The 17251-nt window shown below is 45.4% G+C and overlaps 1 protein-coding gene across 4 annotated transcripts in view; it reads left to right on the forward strand.

The window, feature by feature from the left end:
- The window catches only part of Dgkd (diacylglycerol kinase delta), an 87547-nt gene that overhangs the window by 12235 nt on the left and 58061 nt on the right, over nt 1–17251 (forward strand). For 3 of the 4 annotated variants that reach the window (XM_051154275.1, XM_051154277.1, XM_051154276.1), the window contains exons 2-3: nt 15347–15457; nt 16894–16974. In XM_051154275.1, coding sequence (XP_051010232.1) covers nt 15347–15457; nt 16894–16974 — 192 coding nt within the window. Of the gene's footprint in view, nt 1–15346; nt 15458–15578; nt 15646–16893; nt 16975–17251 lie in introns of those variants that run through there. The other variant, XM_051154278.1, reaches the window with a different exon arrangement.

Below are 17251 nucleotides of genomic sequence, written 5' to 3' on the forward strand. Positions count from 1 at the left end.
TTGTTTGTTTGTTTGGAGATTTTTGTTTGTTTTTGTTTTTTGAGAGAGGGTTTCACTGTTTAACTTTGGCTGTCCTGGAGTCAACTTTGTAGATCAGGCTGGCCTCAAACTCACAGCTATCCGCCTGCCTCTGCCTCCCTAATGCTGGGATTAAAGGTGTGTGTTTCACCACGCCTGCCTGAGTAAGTAAAAGGCAAAACCTACATCCTGGTATCTCATTCAGCAGCTGCACGGGGAGGTTTGCACAAGCAGGCAGTAGAACTCCAGGTTGTCAAGCTATGACAACAGAAGCCAAAAGAAACTGTTAGCTGGGGCGTCTTGACCTTAGGTTCCTAGAATAGAGTTGGATACTTTTCCCCAGGGCTTTCCACCAAGTATATCCGATTCTAGTTAAACATAAAGTGGTCACAGCAGGAATGCAAGATGGAGGAACCTTTGCAGTGTTTTCCCCTGTCACATTCCCACTAGTTCTATAGGCATGAAGCAAATCATTCACTTGTCCTTTGGGGGGTGGGTGGACATAGCTGGTCCTGAGGACATACAGTTGAGGATGCAGGATCCCATCACTAGCTTGATCATAATAAGAATCAGTGGTCTATCTAATGCTGACAGTAAGGTGGTCTGCCATGGGGACCAGGTAAACAAGGACTGATACCAATTATTCTTTGAGCTTTTCTCTGACCATGGCAAGATTTTCCTTAACTACCCATGATTAGTTGGCATAGAAACAGTTTTTGCCAGTTTCCAAGATCAATTAGGTCAGAGTTTCCTTAAGAGTTCTATTCATCCTTTCTACCTGACCTGAGCTTACACACAGTGTAATTTCCAATTAATGTTTAATACCCTTTTCAGATTTTGAGACACTTTGGCCGTGAAGGCAGGACCATTTTGGATCTGGAATGTAGAGGCAGTCCAAAAATTGGAATTATTTCCTGAAGAAGTTTCTTATTAACTATTGATGTTCCAAGGTGGATAGACCTTCACCCAACCTGAGAAGCTGTCTACCAACCAGCAAATATTTATAGCCAAAACCAGTAGGCCTAATTTCAGTAAAATCCAACATCCAATTTTCCCAGGCCCATTTCCTCTTGTGGGTGGTGGTGGTGGTGGTGGTGGTGGTGGTGGTGGTGCGGGGTGTCTTCCCCATTTGGGGCTTCTCCCAGTACAAGTGACACATCTAAAAGTGGTGTTTTAATCAGGCTTTCCAAATTTGGGACATAATACCTGAGTCTGAGGAGTTCAGCAGTTTTCATAGTACTTAGGTAGGTGATTTAGATAACCGTTGCCTTCCCAGACTCCTGAGAAAAATGGGTCTGCTGTCCAGCAGCATCCACCATACTTGTTTACCCTGTATGGTCAGCTCTTGTTTTGCTCAGTCAATCTCACTTGGGATATATTCTTGGCGGTCCTATATGCTGGGCTTTGGCAGGGCTGCCAAGACCTAGTGAGTCCCCACTGGTTCTAGGGCTGCTTCTTGGGTAGCCAAGTCACTCATTCTTTTGCCTCTGGCTTCTGGGGAAATCTCCTTGTTAGTGTCTATGGCATTGAACAACAGCCACCCTCTTGGGTAAGTAGATAGCTTCCAATAGTACTAAGATTTCTTCTCTATTTTTGATTTCTTTTCCTGCTGAAGTTAACAAATCCTCTTTCCTTGAATAGAGCCCCATGGACATAGGCTGTAACATATTGTAAACATATCATCTATCATTGTATATGGTGATAAGAGAACTGAACAGAAGACAGGGTTTATATAGAGTTTGGAGGATGCTTTTTGGGGTACCCTGGAATTGGAGGGATTATGTGGCCTGATCTCAAGGCAAGCTCAGGATTTGTGGGATTTTGTTTTCAGTAGGGTGGGGCCTGATTACTCTCCCATCTCAAGGGGCTGAGAATGACAGTTATAGCCATTAGGGAAGTCTTGGGGTGGGGGTCAACACTTGGGTAGGCACTCTTGAACCTCGAGGAGTGGGTCAAGCCTGGCAGCCAGAATAGTGTAGGGGTGGAGCCTGGCAACAGAGGTCTCCAGGCTTACAAATGGAGTTCCTGCTTGGGCAAGGAATAGCATCAGATAGCCTGGTCTTTCCCTCAGTGGAGTGCTTAAGTTAAAGCTAAAAGCTCATCTTATTAAGCTGAGGGTTCTACTGATTAAAGACTTAAAAGTTGGGCTGGGCTTGGTGGCGCATACCTTTAATCCCAGCACTCGGGAGTCAGAGGCAGGTGGATCACTGGGAGTTTGAGGCCAGCCTGGTCTACAAAGCGAGTCCAGGACAGCCAGGGTTAACACAGGGAAACCCCGTCTCGAAAAACCAAAACCAAAATAAAAAACAAAGCAAAACAAAAAACAAACAAAAAAAGACCCCCCCCCCCAAAAAAAAAGAAAAGGAAAAAAAAAAAAAAGACTTAAAACTGGTCTTGTTTTGGATGAAACTACTTCCATCTGTAAACAATATCTGTTAGTCAGATCAGGCCTGATGGACTGGCTCAGGTCACTCACTTCAAGATAGTCATTGAGGGGATCTAGGGTCATCATCCATCAGGAGACTGGCAGGATTGAAGGCTGCTGTCTTATGGAACCAAATGTGGGGTTGATTTAGAAGCAGGGCTTGCTTTGTATTAGGTCACCTAGACATTAGACACCCATCTCTGGGACCTCAACAGAGTGGTGCTGTCAGGAATAGTTAGTGCCCTAAAGTTAATTTGTCAGTTTCTTTTACCAGTATACTTAACCATCTGGATGTGACTGAGTCAAGTCTCTTCTACAGAGATGTCACAGGTCTTTTCCAGGTTCTCAGGGTTCGTGTGAGCACCTCCTAGGCAATGCCTCTGGCTTTATCCATGTACAAGTGAAATGGCTCAGTAATGTCTGGGAGTGTCAGGCCTGGGATAGACACCAGGGCAAATTTCAAGGCTTTGTAGGTCCTCTACTCTGTGCCAATCTGTGTACCCCTGGTGCTGGCTGTTGAGGGGCTTGGCTATTTTAGTAAATCCCATTATCCATAGCCAGCGGTATCCAACTACTCCCAGAAAATCTCATATTCAGTGTGGAAACAGAGATTTGCAGGATGAATGAAATATGGTAATGGGAAATCATCTATTTACCTACCTCTAGGTTGTAGCCTAGGTGTGTGATCTGAGTGACACACGGCTGAGCCTTCTTGGTTTACAGTCTGTACCCCAGGGCCTGGAGTACAGCCCTTTTTTCTTCTTATAATTAATTTAATTGATGTGCATTGGTGCGAGGGTGTTAGATGAACTGGAGTTACAGACAGTTGTGAGCTGCCATGTGAATGCTGGGAATTGAACCCGGGTCCTTTGGAAGAGCAGACAGTGCTCTTAACCACAGAGCCATCTCTCTAGACCACTTGGAGGGTTTCTAAAAGGCCTTCTGTCATCTGTCTACATTTCTCAGTGATTGAAGCTATAAAGAGGTCTTCTACATACCAGATAAGGGTACTCTGGATATTTTTGTCTGAATCCCAACAGATTTGCACTTAGGTCTTTATCAAATGATGTGTTGGTAAGTTTTGTCTGTTTCTCTTATTTTCTCTTCTCTGTTGCCCTAAGGGCAGTGATCACCGCACAACAGTTTCTTTCCCTGTATGTCTTTGGCTGAATTTTGCCTGTTGTAAGCTTCCGGAGCATTTTACAAAAGTTGAGATCTATTCATCCCTTCAAATGCTGCCCGCCCCCCCCCCCCCTTTTTTTTTTTTTTCCTTTGGGGGTTTTCGAGACAGGGTTTCTTTTTTTTTTTTTTTTTTTTTTTAAAGCAGGGTTTCTCTGTCCTGGACTAGACTCACTTTGTAGACTAGGCTAGCCTTGAACTCACTGAGATCTGCCTGCCTCTGCCTCCGAGTGCTGGGATTACAGGTGTGCCACTGTATCGAGGCCAAACCTCTCTTATTTATGGAGTCTTTTTTTCCCCATGATCGGGGGCAGTTACATGAAAAGGCCATTTTACATGACAAAGGCCATTTTAGTGGCTTGCTGGTTAGTGGGCATTTGGGTCTGTGGGAATAAATAACTGATGAGTTTCACATCCAAAAACCATTGGATGGGCTGGAGAGATGGCTCAGAGGTTAAGAGCACTGCCTGCTCTTCTGAAGGTCCTGAGTTCAATTCCCAGCAACCACACGGTGGCTCATAGCCAACTATAATGAGATCTGGCGCCAGCAGGATGCTGTATACATAATAAATAAATAAATCTAAAAACCCCCCAAAAAACAACCCATTGGATGATTCATCAGGTCCTTGAGTAACCTGACTTACCTTGTCTTGGATAAATTGGTACCATTTTGTTTGCTGCTTTTAAACCTTTCCAATAATGTTTGGCCAAAAATATCCAATGTCCCTTAGACTGATAAGGGCTGTGGCTTCTTTGAAGACAGTGAGGGTTTTGGGTCATCCAATTATACAAGTCACTGTGAGAGAAGGAGACATCATAAACCATGATGAGGAAGTAGTTCTGGGGGTACACCCTCCCCAGGTGCACCCTGCTGCTTAGAGCAGGTGGTGCAGGGAGGGAGGAGAAGAGAGAGGGAGAACTAGTGCACTAAGCTTAGGAAACTATTTCCTCCTCCCTGTGTGTACTCTGCTTAGAAGGGAGGGGACCCCCTGATGAGAGGCTGGGCCCTTTCCCACCTCCACACTGAGCAGGATCCCAGGACCTTGAGTGACAATCAAGGGACTAAACAAGGAGGAAAGAAGGTAAGTTTCCTCTTGGGGGTGGGGGTAGGTTTAGGTTTCTCTGGGTAACCTAGCCAGGGCCAAAAGATTCAGTTTAACAAGAGGGTAGAGGGCAAAGGTCTTAAGCATGGGGCGGGGGGGGAGGAACAAGTGGGGGGGTTGTCTCACACTAGAGAAAGCCATTTGCTATTACAGGGAAACTGGTGACTGCCACTGCCAGCTCTGAAGCCACCACTGTAGCCATAGCAACAGCAGAAACCAGCTGTAAGCAGGAATGGGGAAGGCAGGGTGCTGCATCATGGGCAGTCAGCTCTAATCTTGGGAAGGCTCACTCTCCCTTCTATTTTAGATCTGTTTCTCCAGCCGCTAGAACTGACAGAAACATACAGAGAGACATAATCATACAGAGATACATAGTAAAAAACAACCAAGGGAGCCCTCCACCCATTCACACACCTGATCAGACCGGGGCATCGGGTGATGTCTCAGATAGATCCCAGACCAGGGTCCAGGTCACTTCCACTTCCCATCTCCTAACCAGATGGTGCCTCTGGAGGTGTTCAGACCAGAAGACTTTTGACTAAGCCTTTTTCTTTTTCCTTTTGGGTGGTAGCTTGGTGCTTCAGGAGCACTTGGTTATGATCAATCAGAATTTTTCTGGAGCCCTGGAATGTTTCAGGTTGCCCCCTAGGAACCCTTTATAGCCAGTGCACTCTCCCAGGGGTACTGAGACTCCTAAGTATTGGGGGGGGTCCAATCACTGGGGATCTTGCTGGGGCCTCCAAAATGTTAAGAGGATCCCAGGAGAAATGACTATTGAAACACACTTAGACAATTTATAGCTTTATTTCAGCTGTCTGGGACTATACTTAGGTATTCAAGTCCCAAGTTTTTAGAGTAAGGAGTTTAAAAAAATCACATCTTGGTATCTCACTTAGCAGCTGCAGGGGAAGGTGCAATCAAGCAGTTTAACAGAAGCTAAGCTAAGTGGTTACCTGAGGTTGGGGAGAAGGTTTGCACAAGCAGTTTAACAGAAGCTAAGATAAATTAGATTCCTAGAATAGATATGAATAATTTTCCTCGGGGCTTTCTATCAAAGAGATCAGATTTCTAGTTAAACCTGAAATGACCTCTCAGCGGGGCATGGTGGTACACCCCTTTAATCCCACCACTGGGACACTGAAGCAGGCGGATCTCTGTGAGTTTGAGGCCAGCCTGGTCTCCAACGGGAGTCTAGGACAGCCAGGACTCCACAGAGAAACCCTGTCTGGGGCAGGGGCGGGGAAACACACCAAAATAAATAAATAATAAAATGACCTCTCAGCAAGAATATAAGATGGAGGACCCTCTGCACTGTCTACAAAAAGGCATGACTTATAGAAACACAGTTTTAAAATTCTCTAATAGTGTAATAATCTGCACATTGTATGGAACAGCTTTGCTGTGCTGCTCTTTGTTTAAACTTTTTAATTCTGTGCTGAAAATTAAACTTACCTAAGCAGAGAGTTGAAGGTCTTGATAGAAATAGGCTCTGTTGGGGCTGGAGAGATGGCTCAGTGGTTAGGAATGCTGCCTATTTTCCAAAGGTCCTTCCTGAGTTCAATTCCCAGCAAAACCATATGGTGGCTCACAACCATCTTTAATGTGATCTGATGCCCTCTTCTGGCTTGCAGGTGTACATGCAGGCAGAGCACTGACACATAATAATAAATACACCTTTAAGAAAAAAGAAATAGGGGCTGGAGAGATTGCTCAGAGGTTAAGAGCATTGACTGCTCTTCCAAAGGTCATGAGTTCAATTCTCAGCAACCACATGGTGGCTCCAATAGGATTTATTTTAGTTGGACAGTCAAACCATTTGATGTATGAATGCTGTCAGTTTCTCCAAGATACATTCCTAATTATGACAGTGTCCATCAGTAAGTGAATGAACTCAGATAGGATATGGAGACATAAAATAGGAAGGGGACTTAATCAAGTGTTGTTGTTTGGGAAGCAGGTTTTTAGTAATTGTTGTATTGCATAATTCCACTTCCCTGTGCTATGTACACACTTGAAAGAAAGCTGAAGGATGTTATCTGAGAATATGAGCAGTGGCTGGACCTGAGTGTGGCCACTAAATTAGAAGCAACTTCCTGGTGCAGAAAGGTGCTGAGAGGTAGGCTGTTTAGCTTGGTGCTTTATACCCAGCTGTGGCCTGCAAATGAGTGAGAGCAGGGCCCTAGATTTCACTGTTTGAACATTACAGTGGTACTCCATGGCACCCTGAAAAGCAATTTATTCTTTTGGTGGGGACTTTCAAGACAAGGCTTCTCTGTGTAACCCTGGCTGTCCTGGAACTCACTCTGTAGACCAGGCTGGACATCAACTCACAAGAGAATACCTACCTCTGCCTCCTGAGTGCTGGGATTAAAGGTGTGCACCACCACTGCCGGGCCAGTGTAGCTTTCTTAAAGGTTGGAAGACCGGCCGTTTCTATCATGGTGTACCTAGTAGTGCTTTGCTGAAACTCAGCAACTTCATTCTACAGCTTCATAGAGGACAAATTTCATTCTGTGGACTCCAAGTGAATCCTTTTCACTATGGTTGACCCACAGTACCAGGTGCCTTAGAATCTCCTTCCAACTGCTTTTGGTCCAGGTTTGTCACTTGATGTGTGGGGCAGCTGGGCTGTGTCTCAGTTTTTATACATTATCCCCCAGGAAGAGTAGTAGGAAGTGTGTGTGTGTGTGTGTGTGTGTGTGTGTGTGTGTGTGTGTGTGTGTGTTTTTATCCCTGTACCTGTGAAAGACAAAACGATGAAAGCAGCTCCACCCAAACCATACTCCCATCCCTCCCCACAGTGTCTCTAGAGATGCAGGTGCTCCTCTTGCACCTCTGTTTCTTCCTTAGCAGCTTCACAGGGTGGCAAGAGTGACTTGAGGGCTTTCTGGTTTCTTGTAGCAATTTCTCAGGTAGTATGTTGTTCACTCTTTTTGTTTTCTAAGGCTGCCTTGAGAAGGCCTCTGTGTAGACTAAAGAGATGGTCTGTGAACACATGTGGACTTAGCAAGTTGAGTGAGAAATCAAAGCCGGTTTCCTCCAGTGTTGCTGTTGGAGAGACCCTCTGAGAATCCTTTTTACTCAGAGACCTGGCATTGTTCCAGTTTCTACCTTTTCATCCCCCTCTCCATGTTACCAGTTAATCAACTGTATTATTATTGTTGTTGTTGCTTTTTGCTTTTTTTTTTCCTTTGAGACAGGGTTCTTTGTATAGTCTTGATTGTCTTTTTGTTTGTTTGTTTGTTTTTTTGAGATAGGGTTTCTCTGTGTAGCCTTGGCTGTCCTGTACTCGCTTTGTAGACCAGGTTGGCCTTGAACTCACAGAGATCTGCTGTCTCTGCTTCCCAGAGGGCTGAGATTACAGGCTATGCCACCATGCCTGGCTCTCAACTGTATTATTTTATATTTGTGTTTCTTCTTGAGAATTTAAAACTGCTTGTCTCTGTTTACCCCCAATGCCCCTCATGCCTTCCTTCTGAACAGGGAGCTGTGAACCTTTCTTTGTCTTCACTATCTTGAGGACCTTATTATAGCTTGTTAGAGAGCTTGTTTACTCTGGTGCAGTTGTATGGCCCAGTTCTCAGTCTTAGCACAGTTGATCCAGCCCTTTGCCTTACTGACCAGACTTTTCAGGCATTTTCCATTTCTGGCTTTAGCCCGTGGCAGCAGTTGCAGAGTACCACCCTTTTTTAGTGTGTGTTTGTGCCTGGGCTACTGGGGTAGACTTCCTGCATGGAAGGGAAGTGAGTACAACTTTGCTGGGTGTTGCTATGTGTAGTCCTGTTCACACAGCCTGGAACACAATATCATCATCATCATCTTCTTTTCCTTCTCCTTCTTCCTCTTCCTCCTCTTCTTCTTCTATTTCTCCTCCTCCTCCTTCTCATCATTTATTATTAGTCATTCTGCTGGTGAAGATGGTTTTTGTTAAGCTTTGTTTTTCTCTTGTGTTTAAAGGCCATCTATATTTCTCTTTCTGTGAAATGTTTGTTCATATTTTGCCTGTCTTTATATTGGCTATTTTGTTTGTTTGTTGTCTATTTGTGAGACAGAGTGTCATTATGTAGCCCAAGATGGTCTTGAATATGATCCTCCTGCTTCAACCTGCCTAATGCTGAAATTGTAGGGTGTACCACCATGCCTGGCTTTCCTAGTCTTGTTGATCTTGGTGTTTAGAAGCTCTTTAAAGATAGGAAATATTAGTTAGCTTTTTATGGTTTGGCGAAACAATCCCAAGGTGTTAGGGTTATCAAGAGTTGGTATGGTGAGGGAGGCAGCCTTAGGTTGGAGGCCTATATATGTGTAGAACAGATAGTGACTATTCTGTCAATGATGAAAGTTATGGAAAGGTTTCCCTCAGAGATAGTGGCATTTACCTCTAGTCTGAAGTGTAATAATAGTCTTTTCATCTGGTGGAAAGAGGAGCTGAAGATTCATAGGCAGGGGAGGGTCTCTTTAAAAGAATAGGGTGGGAGGAGTTGTAGTTGTGAAGGGCCCTGGACTAGGGAGGAAAGAAGTATGGGGAAAGCTGCAGCCCACACTCGACCTCCCTTTGACTCCTGGGTAGGCCTGTGACTGGTATGGGTTCTCAGATATGAAGATTACTGGGGCCTTTTGGGGATCTTTAAACACTGCCTCCTTAGGTCCCTGACAACTTAATTCAATTTCTCAGGAACGTTGGATGGGAGGGATGAAGCCTGAGGCTAGTGCTTCTCAGAACCTGCCTGCTAGTAGTTCTATTGGTGCCTGGAGTTGAGAGGCTCTGGGTGAGAGAATATGGCAGCAGGAGAGATGGGTAGAGCCTGCAAGAAGTCTGATTCTTTTCCTTTTCTTTTTTCTTTCTTTAATTTTTATTCTCTAGACTAGGTTTCTCTGTGTAGCCCAGGCTATCCCAGAACTCACTCTATAGACTAGGCTGGCCTTGAACTCAGATCTGCCTGCCTCTGCCTCCCAAGTGCTGGGATTAAAGGTGTGTGCCATCAAGCCTGGCAGAAGTCTGATTCCTTTATTTATTTATTTATTTTTAAGTTTGCTTCCTTTTAATTGAACATGGTGCTTAACTTGAAGTATAAACAAATGTAAATGCCCCCCCCCCCCCGCCACCCCCTAGAAGTCTGATTCTTAAACTCTTGTAAGTGGGTCCTCATCAGAGCTGCTTTTTCCAGGCAGGTTTGGAGAGGGCAGTGAACTTCATCCTAACCTGGTGCCTTGGGGGCCAATTAAGGTGCTTTGGAGTACACTTTGATTTTGTTTTTCATGTACATAATATTGGAGATGGAACCCTGGGGCCTCTCCCCTGTTAAGCAGTTGCTGTATCACTGAACTATATTCCCAGCCTTTGGGTCACACTTTGAGAGAAATTGAGAGACAGTAATTTAAGCTGGGCATGGGTGCATCCTGGAATCCTACCTAGTATTTGAGAGGTAGAGGTAGCAGGATGGGGAGTTGAAGACCACAGCTTCAGTTGTGTAGTGATTTGAGACCAGTCTGAGTTATATGAAATCATAACTCAAAAAACAAGACAGAAGAGTGAAGGGGGGTGGATGGAGAGGGAGGCAGGGAGGGAGGCGGGGGAAGAGAAGAGATTGATTTTTGAGATGGATCAAAATTTAAGCCCTAAGTGTGGGGATTACTCTGGAAGAGGGACAGAAATAGCGATACTTGGTAGGCACATAGTAGTGAGAGTACTTCTTTTATTTAAAAAAATTATTATGTTTATGTGTGTGTGTGTGTGTGTGTGTGTGTGTTGTAGAGGGTAGAGCATGTGCCACAGCACACATGTGGTGGTCAGAAGATAACCTGTGGCAGTCAGTTCTCTTCTGCTGTGTTAGTTCTAGAGATTGAACTCAGGTTGTCAGGCTTGTCTGCAAGTGCCTTTATCTACTGAGCTATCTCACGGGCTCTGATACTCCTTTTAGCTTTGTTTCTACTGAGTCTAGACACAGGAAACACAGGGGTTAGAGTGAGTGACAAGGCATAGGTCAATGAAGAGTGGCTTGAGATGAAGTCTGTTTCCTGTGTCGCAGCTTGGACCCTATTGACAACAACGTTCAGTACTAGGTAGAGTGGACAGTGACCTTTATTAGACAGAAATGCACTAGGCTGCTCATTTATGATAGAGCCTCAGCATGGCTGCAGCAATACTGGCCAGTGTGTCTATATTCAAGCCAGAAACAAAGAGGAGGGGGAGTTGTGAAGCTACTTGTTTTCTCTTATGCAGAGATAGCAGAGCCATCTTGCTACACCAGCTCTGTGTCTTTGACCAGGACCCAGGAAGTGGTGGTGAGCATTGTGGTGAAGGCCCTGGCGACATCACTGCACCACTGATCTTGTTAGCAGTGCCAGGAGAGAAGCTGCTTGGTTGTGTTGGTGGGTATTTGCTCTGAACTCTAGATGAAGGAGACCCCTGAGCAGCTCTTGGGGATTAGGGTGTTACCTCTTCTGGCTCTTTTCTAGTTCAGTTCTTCCTCACATTAGTGAGGATAGGGAGAAGGCACCGCCTCCCCCTCCTCTTAGTGCAGACTTTTGTGGAATAGGGGCTTGAGAATATGGTCACTTTTAATATTGGTGCTCTTGGAGAGAAACCAGGACATTGGCAAATGTGAAATTAGGTTCTCTTGGGTAAGAAAGTAAAGCTGCTAACACTTCTCGAATTGGTATTTTGTAAGTCTTCAGGGGAAAAAAAAATCTATGTCATGTTGCTTTTCTAAGATTGACAGTGCTGGGTCTGTGGAGTCGAGAATTCTCCAGGATGGTGGCTGCCCAGGTGTGCCTTAATCTACAGTCTCTTGCCATCAGACATTCAGTGTAGAGCATTGTATGTCCCTACAATGTGTGCATTTCCTTAGTGTACAGTAAATAGACCATGAGTCCAGCACATAGCTCTGAAGCACCTGTGATATGGAACAGAGGAAGGAGTTTACCTGTATTCACCTGGTCTAAGTTGAAGTTGTTACGTTGTGGATGTCCGTGTGTGTGTGGATGTCCGTGTGTGTGTGTGTGTGTGTGTGTGTGTGTGTGTGTATGGGTGTGTATGGGTGTGTTTGTGGAAGCTAGAGGGCAGCCTTGAATGTTGTGCCTTAGGCATCCATCCCACTTTGTTTTTGATAGAGGGTCTCTCACTAGGAGCTGAAGTTCACAGATGAGGCTAACCAGTGAGCCCTGGGGAATCTGCTAGTCTCTACCTTCCCCAGTGTTTCGAATACAAATGTGAACCATCACTCTAGATTTTTACATGGGCTCTATGGTTTGAACTTGGGTCCTTGTTGTGGTGCAAACATTTTACTGACAGGCCATTCTCTCCAGATACCCTCTTCTCTTCCTTTCTTTTCCTGCCTGATTCATATATATTTTTTTTAAAATTAATTATGTATGTATGTGTATATGTGTACATGTGAGTGTGTGTGTGTGTGTGCGCGCGCGCACGCGTGTGCCCGTGCGCGTGCATGTGACCTACGGCGGCCAGAAACATCAGATATCCCAAGCAGTTGTGAGCTGCTGGATCTGATACTGGGAGCTAAACTCTGGTCCTTTTCAAGAACAGCACCTGCTCTTAACTTCTGAGCCATCTCTCTAGCCCTGTCTCATATTTTTATTTTTTTATTTTTCTGTCTTTTTTTTTCAAGGCAAGGTTTTTTCAAGGCAAGGTTTCTCTGAGTAACAGCCTGTCCTGGAACTTGCTCTGTGGACCAGGCTGGCCTTGAACTCACAGAGATCCTCCTGCCTCTGCCTCCCTAGTGCTGGAATTAAAGGTATCTGCCTGGCTCCATCTCATATTTTTAAAGTGGGCTTCTGAGTCTCTACCCCCTGATGTGGGGTTCTGTCTGTACTCTAAGGAACAGCTGTGGGTATCTCAGGCCCATGTACTCTGACTCTCAGAGGAACATTGCTCACACTTTATGCCCTATGCCCTCACACCCTGTTGTATACCTCTTTGCTCTGTGGCCCAAGCAGCTGTCTGAGCTATTGCCTGCTCTGTGTGTGTGGTTGAAGAAGAGAAGGAAAGACAACACTTCCTCATGTGTGCTGGGACCCTCACTGTGCCTGTCCCTGACTATCACTGGCTCTCTGGGGGGGAGGGTCTGCCAGACCAGCAGTGTTTCCTTTTGCAGGCTTCCAATGCAAAACCCAGCACGTGGTTTCAGGGTACAGTTCTCTTGATCACTTTTAAAAATTAACTGTTTTGGACTGAGTGTTTAAAAATACCCTGTCGCATATCTTTAGTACTCTGGAGCACAAATCAGAAGACGAAATGTAGTTTCTGAGAAAGCTTCAAAGAAATACTGGTTTTTATCTTTTTCTATCCTTTTCCGCTATAACCCACCATGGTCTTTTTCTGAGCATGCTTGTCCTATAAATAGAACAGCAGGTCTCTTTGGGCAGCTCAAGCTTGCAGGCTCTGGTCTACTTTCTGAACGATATTTGAGTGTTTGTGTATATGGATGGTGGCGTGGATTGTGTTTTCATTTTGCTTTTTCTCTTATGTATGAGATACTAACAGTGGATGCAAAAAAATACTCTTGTATCTCTCCTTTAAAGATAATTTGTAACTTTTTTGAGTTTGGCATATTGGTTTTGCTGCTTTATTTTTATTTTAAAATTTGCACTTAGGAAAGAAATGGAAGCCATTTCTTCCCCTTCAAAGGTAAGGAAACAACTGAGCTGCAGAGGTATGTCTACAGATGAGCCCTTTAAGGTCCACAGGAGAGGTTCTCTCTGTGTGCTCCAGGCATCCGCGGATGGGTGGTGTCATGTACAGATGTGTCTAACAAGAGTGCCATCCATGTGAACGTGGACCTGGGAAGGGCTCTCAGACTCAACGTTGGTTACAGCTCTTCCATACTGCAGATTGGCTTGTGTCCTGACCTTAGGTCCTTGTTCTGTCCTAGTACAGAGCCTGCATGCTAATGACTGTAGCTGATGTTTCTTGCTTGGATAGTGGCATCATGTGATGTTTCTCTTGGTACCTTTAACTGCCTGGGAGATAGGGTAAGAGACCCCTTCAGAAATAAGAGGTGAAGGGAGACACTAGAGCATGAATAACTGTGTTCATCAGCAAGTTTTCCCCCTGGTTTGGCTCATGACGGCAGCTGATGAAGTTCCAGGTTGGTACCAGACCAGTGAGCCTGTGGGTAGATGTGGCCACATGCATCCCACCCATCACAGAAGGTGCCTCAGGAAGATGCCTCATGTCAGAAGGAGGAGAGGAAATCAATTGCTCAAAGAATGACCAGAACCCTGAACAACTAAGAGTCACTAACACAGCTGGCGGGGGGGGGGGGGGGGGGGGGGATGGCGCACCCCTTTAATTCCAGCACTTGGGAGGCAAAGGCAGGTGGATCTCTTTGAGTTTGAGGCCAGCCTGGTCTACAGAGTAAGTTCCAGGACAATCAGGGCTCTACACACACACACACACACACACACACACACACACACACACACACACACACACACACACACTTTTTCAAATGTCCAGGTGTTTTGTACATGTACTATTTTAAAAGTTGCTTAAAGGGCAAAGCTGCATGGGTTGCCGAGCTGTTGGTTGTAGTATAAGGAAATTGCTGAGTGTGGAGTTGGGTATGTGTTCTCCTGGATATTATTTATTGTTGTTATTTTTTTCTTTGCAATGCTGGGGATGGGACCTAAGGATTTGAATGTGCTAGACAAAAATTCTATACTGAGTTATACCTAGCCTCTTTATTAGTGTTGACTGTGTTAGTGACTTTTTTTTTTTTTTTTTTTTGAGACAGGGTTTCTCTGTGTAGCCTTGGCTGTCCTAGACTCACTTTGTAGACCAGGCTGGTCTCGAACTCACAGAGATCTGCCTGCCTCTGCCTCCCAAGTGCTGGAATTAAAGGGGTGCGCCATCCCCCCTCCCCCAGCTGTGTTAGTGACTCTTAGTTGTTCAGGGTTCTGGTCATTCTTTGAGCAATTGATTTCCAAGTGGTATGTAGGGACCAGTGTCCCCTAGGAGCTAAGTACATGGGGTACATGAAAGAGGCTAGCATTAACTTGTTAACTGATCAGGAGACCTTCTCTAGGGAGAAGGGAATATTTCCTATGGTGTAATGGGCTTGTCAGACTCAAAGGGTGGGGGATGAGTGTCAGATGCCTGTACTGATCTCAGAACTGTGCACCAGAGGCCTGAGCAGAACACAGGCCTGGAGCCACACTGAAACCCAGAGTGATGGATGTGAACAGTTTTGGCAACAGGATCCTGAGAAATGGCAAGAGGCCAGAGAACACAAAGGCAGGGCTAAGAATAGCTGAAAAATGTCAAATGTTGAAGCTGGAGCATGCTCTGGTCCTGTGTCCCAGTTGTCCCCAGCTGCTGCTTCCTGGGGTCCCTTGAACCTCAGTTTCCCCTTTGCTAATCTGTTGGGCATAGCTAGGGAACACCTTGTGCCTCTAACACAGGTACGATGTGGTCCTTTAGAGAAACAGTGTGCCCCTTACCTCCCCCTTGCAGGACAGTACTTACCCTGTGTAGAGGTCAAGGTTCTTCTGGGAGGCTACCTGGCCCCTTAGAGGCACAGTTTGCTCATCAGCCTTGACAGGGTGTTTCAGGGTGACGAGCAGCTCAGAAATACAAGCTCATGATGTGCTTCTGTGCTTTCAGACCATCCTCAAAGAGGGCATGCTGACCAAACAGAACAACTCGTTCCAGAGATCCAAGAGGAGGTACTTTAAGCTTCGAGGGCGAACACTGTACTATGCTAAAACTGCAAAGGTGAGGCACTGTGAGAAGACTTCTTCAAGAGTCACCACGTAGGAACTGAGTACTCATGAAGAAGACAAATACCTGTACACAGTTAGTCTAACTAGGGTTTTGTTGTTGTCATGCTGGAATTGAACCCAGAACCTTGGATGTGCTAGTTATAGTCTACCACTGAACTACAGCCCCGTCTCATCTGGCTGGTAATACTAGCTGTCAGGCTTTATTTGTCACTAAGCATGCTTTATTTATTGTAAAAGTTATTTTTGTTCATTTTTCCCTTCTCAAAAAATGGGAAAATGGCCACAGAGCTAACTATATTGCAGTTAGTTTCCTTTCAGAAAGATGGGAGCCACAGGCTCACAGATCTTTTATTATGGGTTAAGAACTACTCTGAGCATTGCTAGGAAACACCTTGGGTCTCTAACACAGGTATGATGTGTAAGAGGGCATCTTAGTGTGTGAACAGAACTATGCAGGTCTTTAACTCTAAGCTTCCTGGCAGCTGGCGCTGGAGTGGTGCGGTCCCAGCTGTGTTAAGACTCAAAGCTGGACTCCTCAGGCAGGTTCTCAGAGGAGCGGCTGGGATGCTGTTGCTCTGGTCCAGTGAACGTGCTGCCAGACTTCAAACCCAGCGTGCAGGCGGGTAGTCCTGACACCTGTGCTTTTGTCTCAGTGTTGGTTACAGTTCTGATACTTGGGCATTAAGAATAATCTGGAATCATAAGCATCCCTAGAGTGTTAGTGTGCTGAAATTAGAGCTGGAGCAAGGCAACATGTTTAGAAAGGGTTCTGACCACAGCCGTGGCTATTTCAGTCCTGTTGGTGGGAGTAGGGAGGGTTTTCTTCCTTGCTTGTCTTTCCTCCAGGGCCCCCAGATAGGGACATTTTAGAACAGAGGCAACAGTTAAGTAAACACGAGGTGTGGCTTGGGCCTTGGTGGAGAGAGGGAGAAATACAAGGCGCTTCTAGATCTGGCTGGGACCCTCTAGGACTAAATTCCTGGTACTCTATTCCTTGGATTTCCTTATGGCTGCGTTCATCCTATTAGAGCCTGACTCTTTCTCCTACAACATTTGTTTTAGTTGGATCTTTTCTCCAAGTGTGCTTGCTGGAGAAACCCAAACCACATCCTCTGACTGTGGACCCTGATTGGCTTTCTCAGATTTAAAAGGGAAACACTAGTATTGGTATCGTTTGCTACAAAGAACACATGTAGAAAGAAATGTCAGCATCGTTGTTGTAATATACCCACTAATGAACTCTGTGGATTGAAAGCCACAAGCTGCCTGTGAGCCATACTTTGGGAGAGGCAGGCAGGCAGATGGTGTCTTGAGCAGATGGTTGAGGTTTCAAGGAACCTGGGCTTGCAGGGATGGGTAGGGAGAGTGGTGGGTAGAACCACCAGTGCTTGGAATGTCCTGAGACTCTCTGTTTGCATCTCTCTCCAGTCGATCATATTTGATGAGGTAGACCTGACTGATGCCAGCGTGGCAGAATCCAGCACCAAAAATGTCAACAACAGTTTCACGGTAAGATTCTAAGCTTTTACTGAACATGGCATGAAGTGCTTTAGACTGTCTCATCCCCTTCCTGACTGGAGTGATTCCTGGCAAATGTTGAATTTCATGCCAAAGGCAGTATTGTGGCTGTGGCTGGAGAACAAACCGAACTTGGTAATGTAAGCACAAAGCAAGGAGGTCCAGATGAAATTTTATTTATTTTTTTGTTTTTCCAGACAGGGTTTCTCTGTGTTAGCCTTGGCTGTCCTGGACACGCTTTGTAGACCAGACCAGGTGGGACTGGAAC

Source organism: Acomys russatus, chromosome 12 (genome assembly GCF_903995435.1).
Source record: "Acomys russatus chromosome 12, mAcoRus1.1, whole genome shotgun sequence".
In the NCBI taxonomy this organism is placed as follows: Eukaryota; Metazoa; Chordata; class Mammalia; order Rodentia; family Muridae; genus Acomys; species Acomys russatus.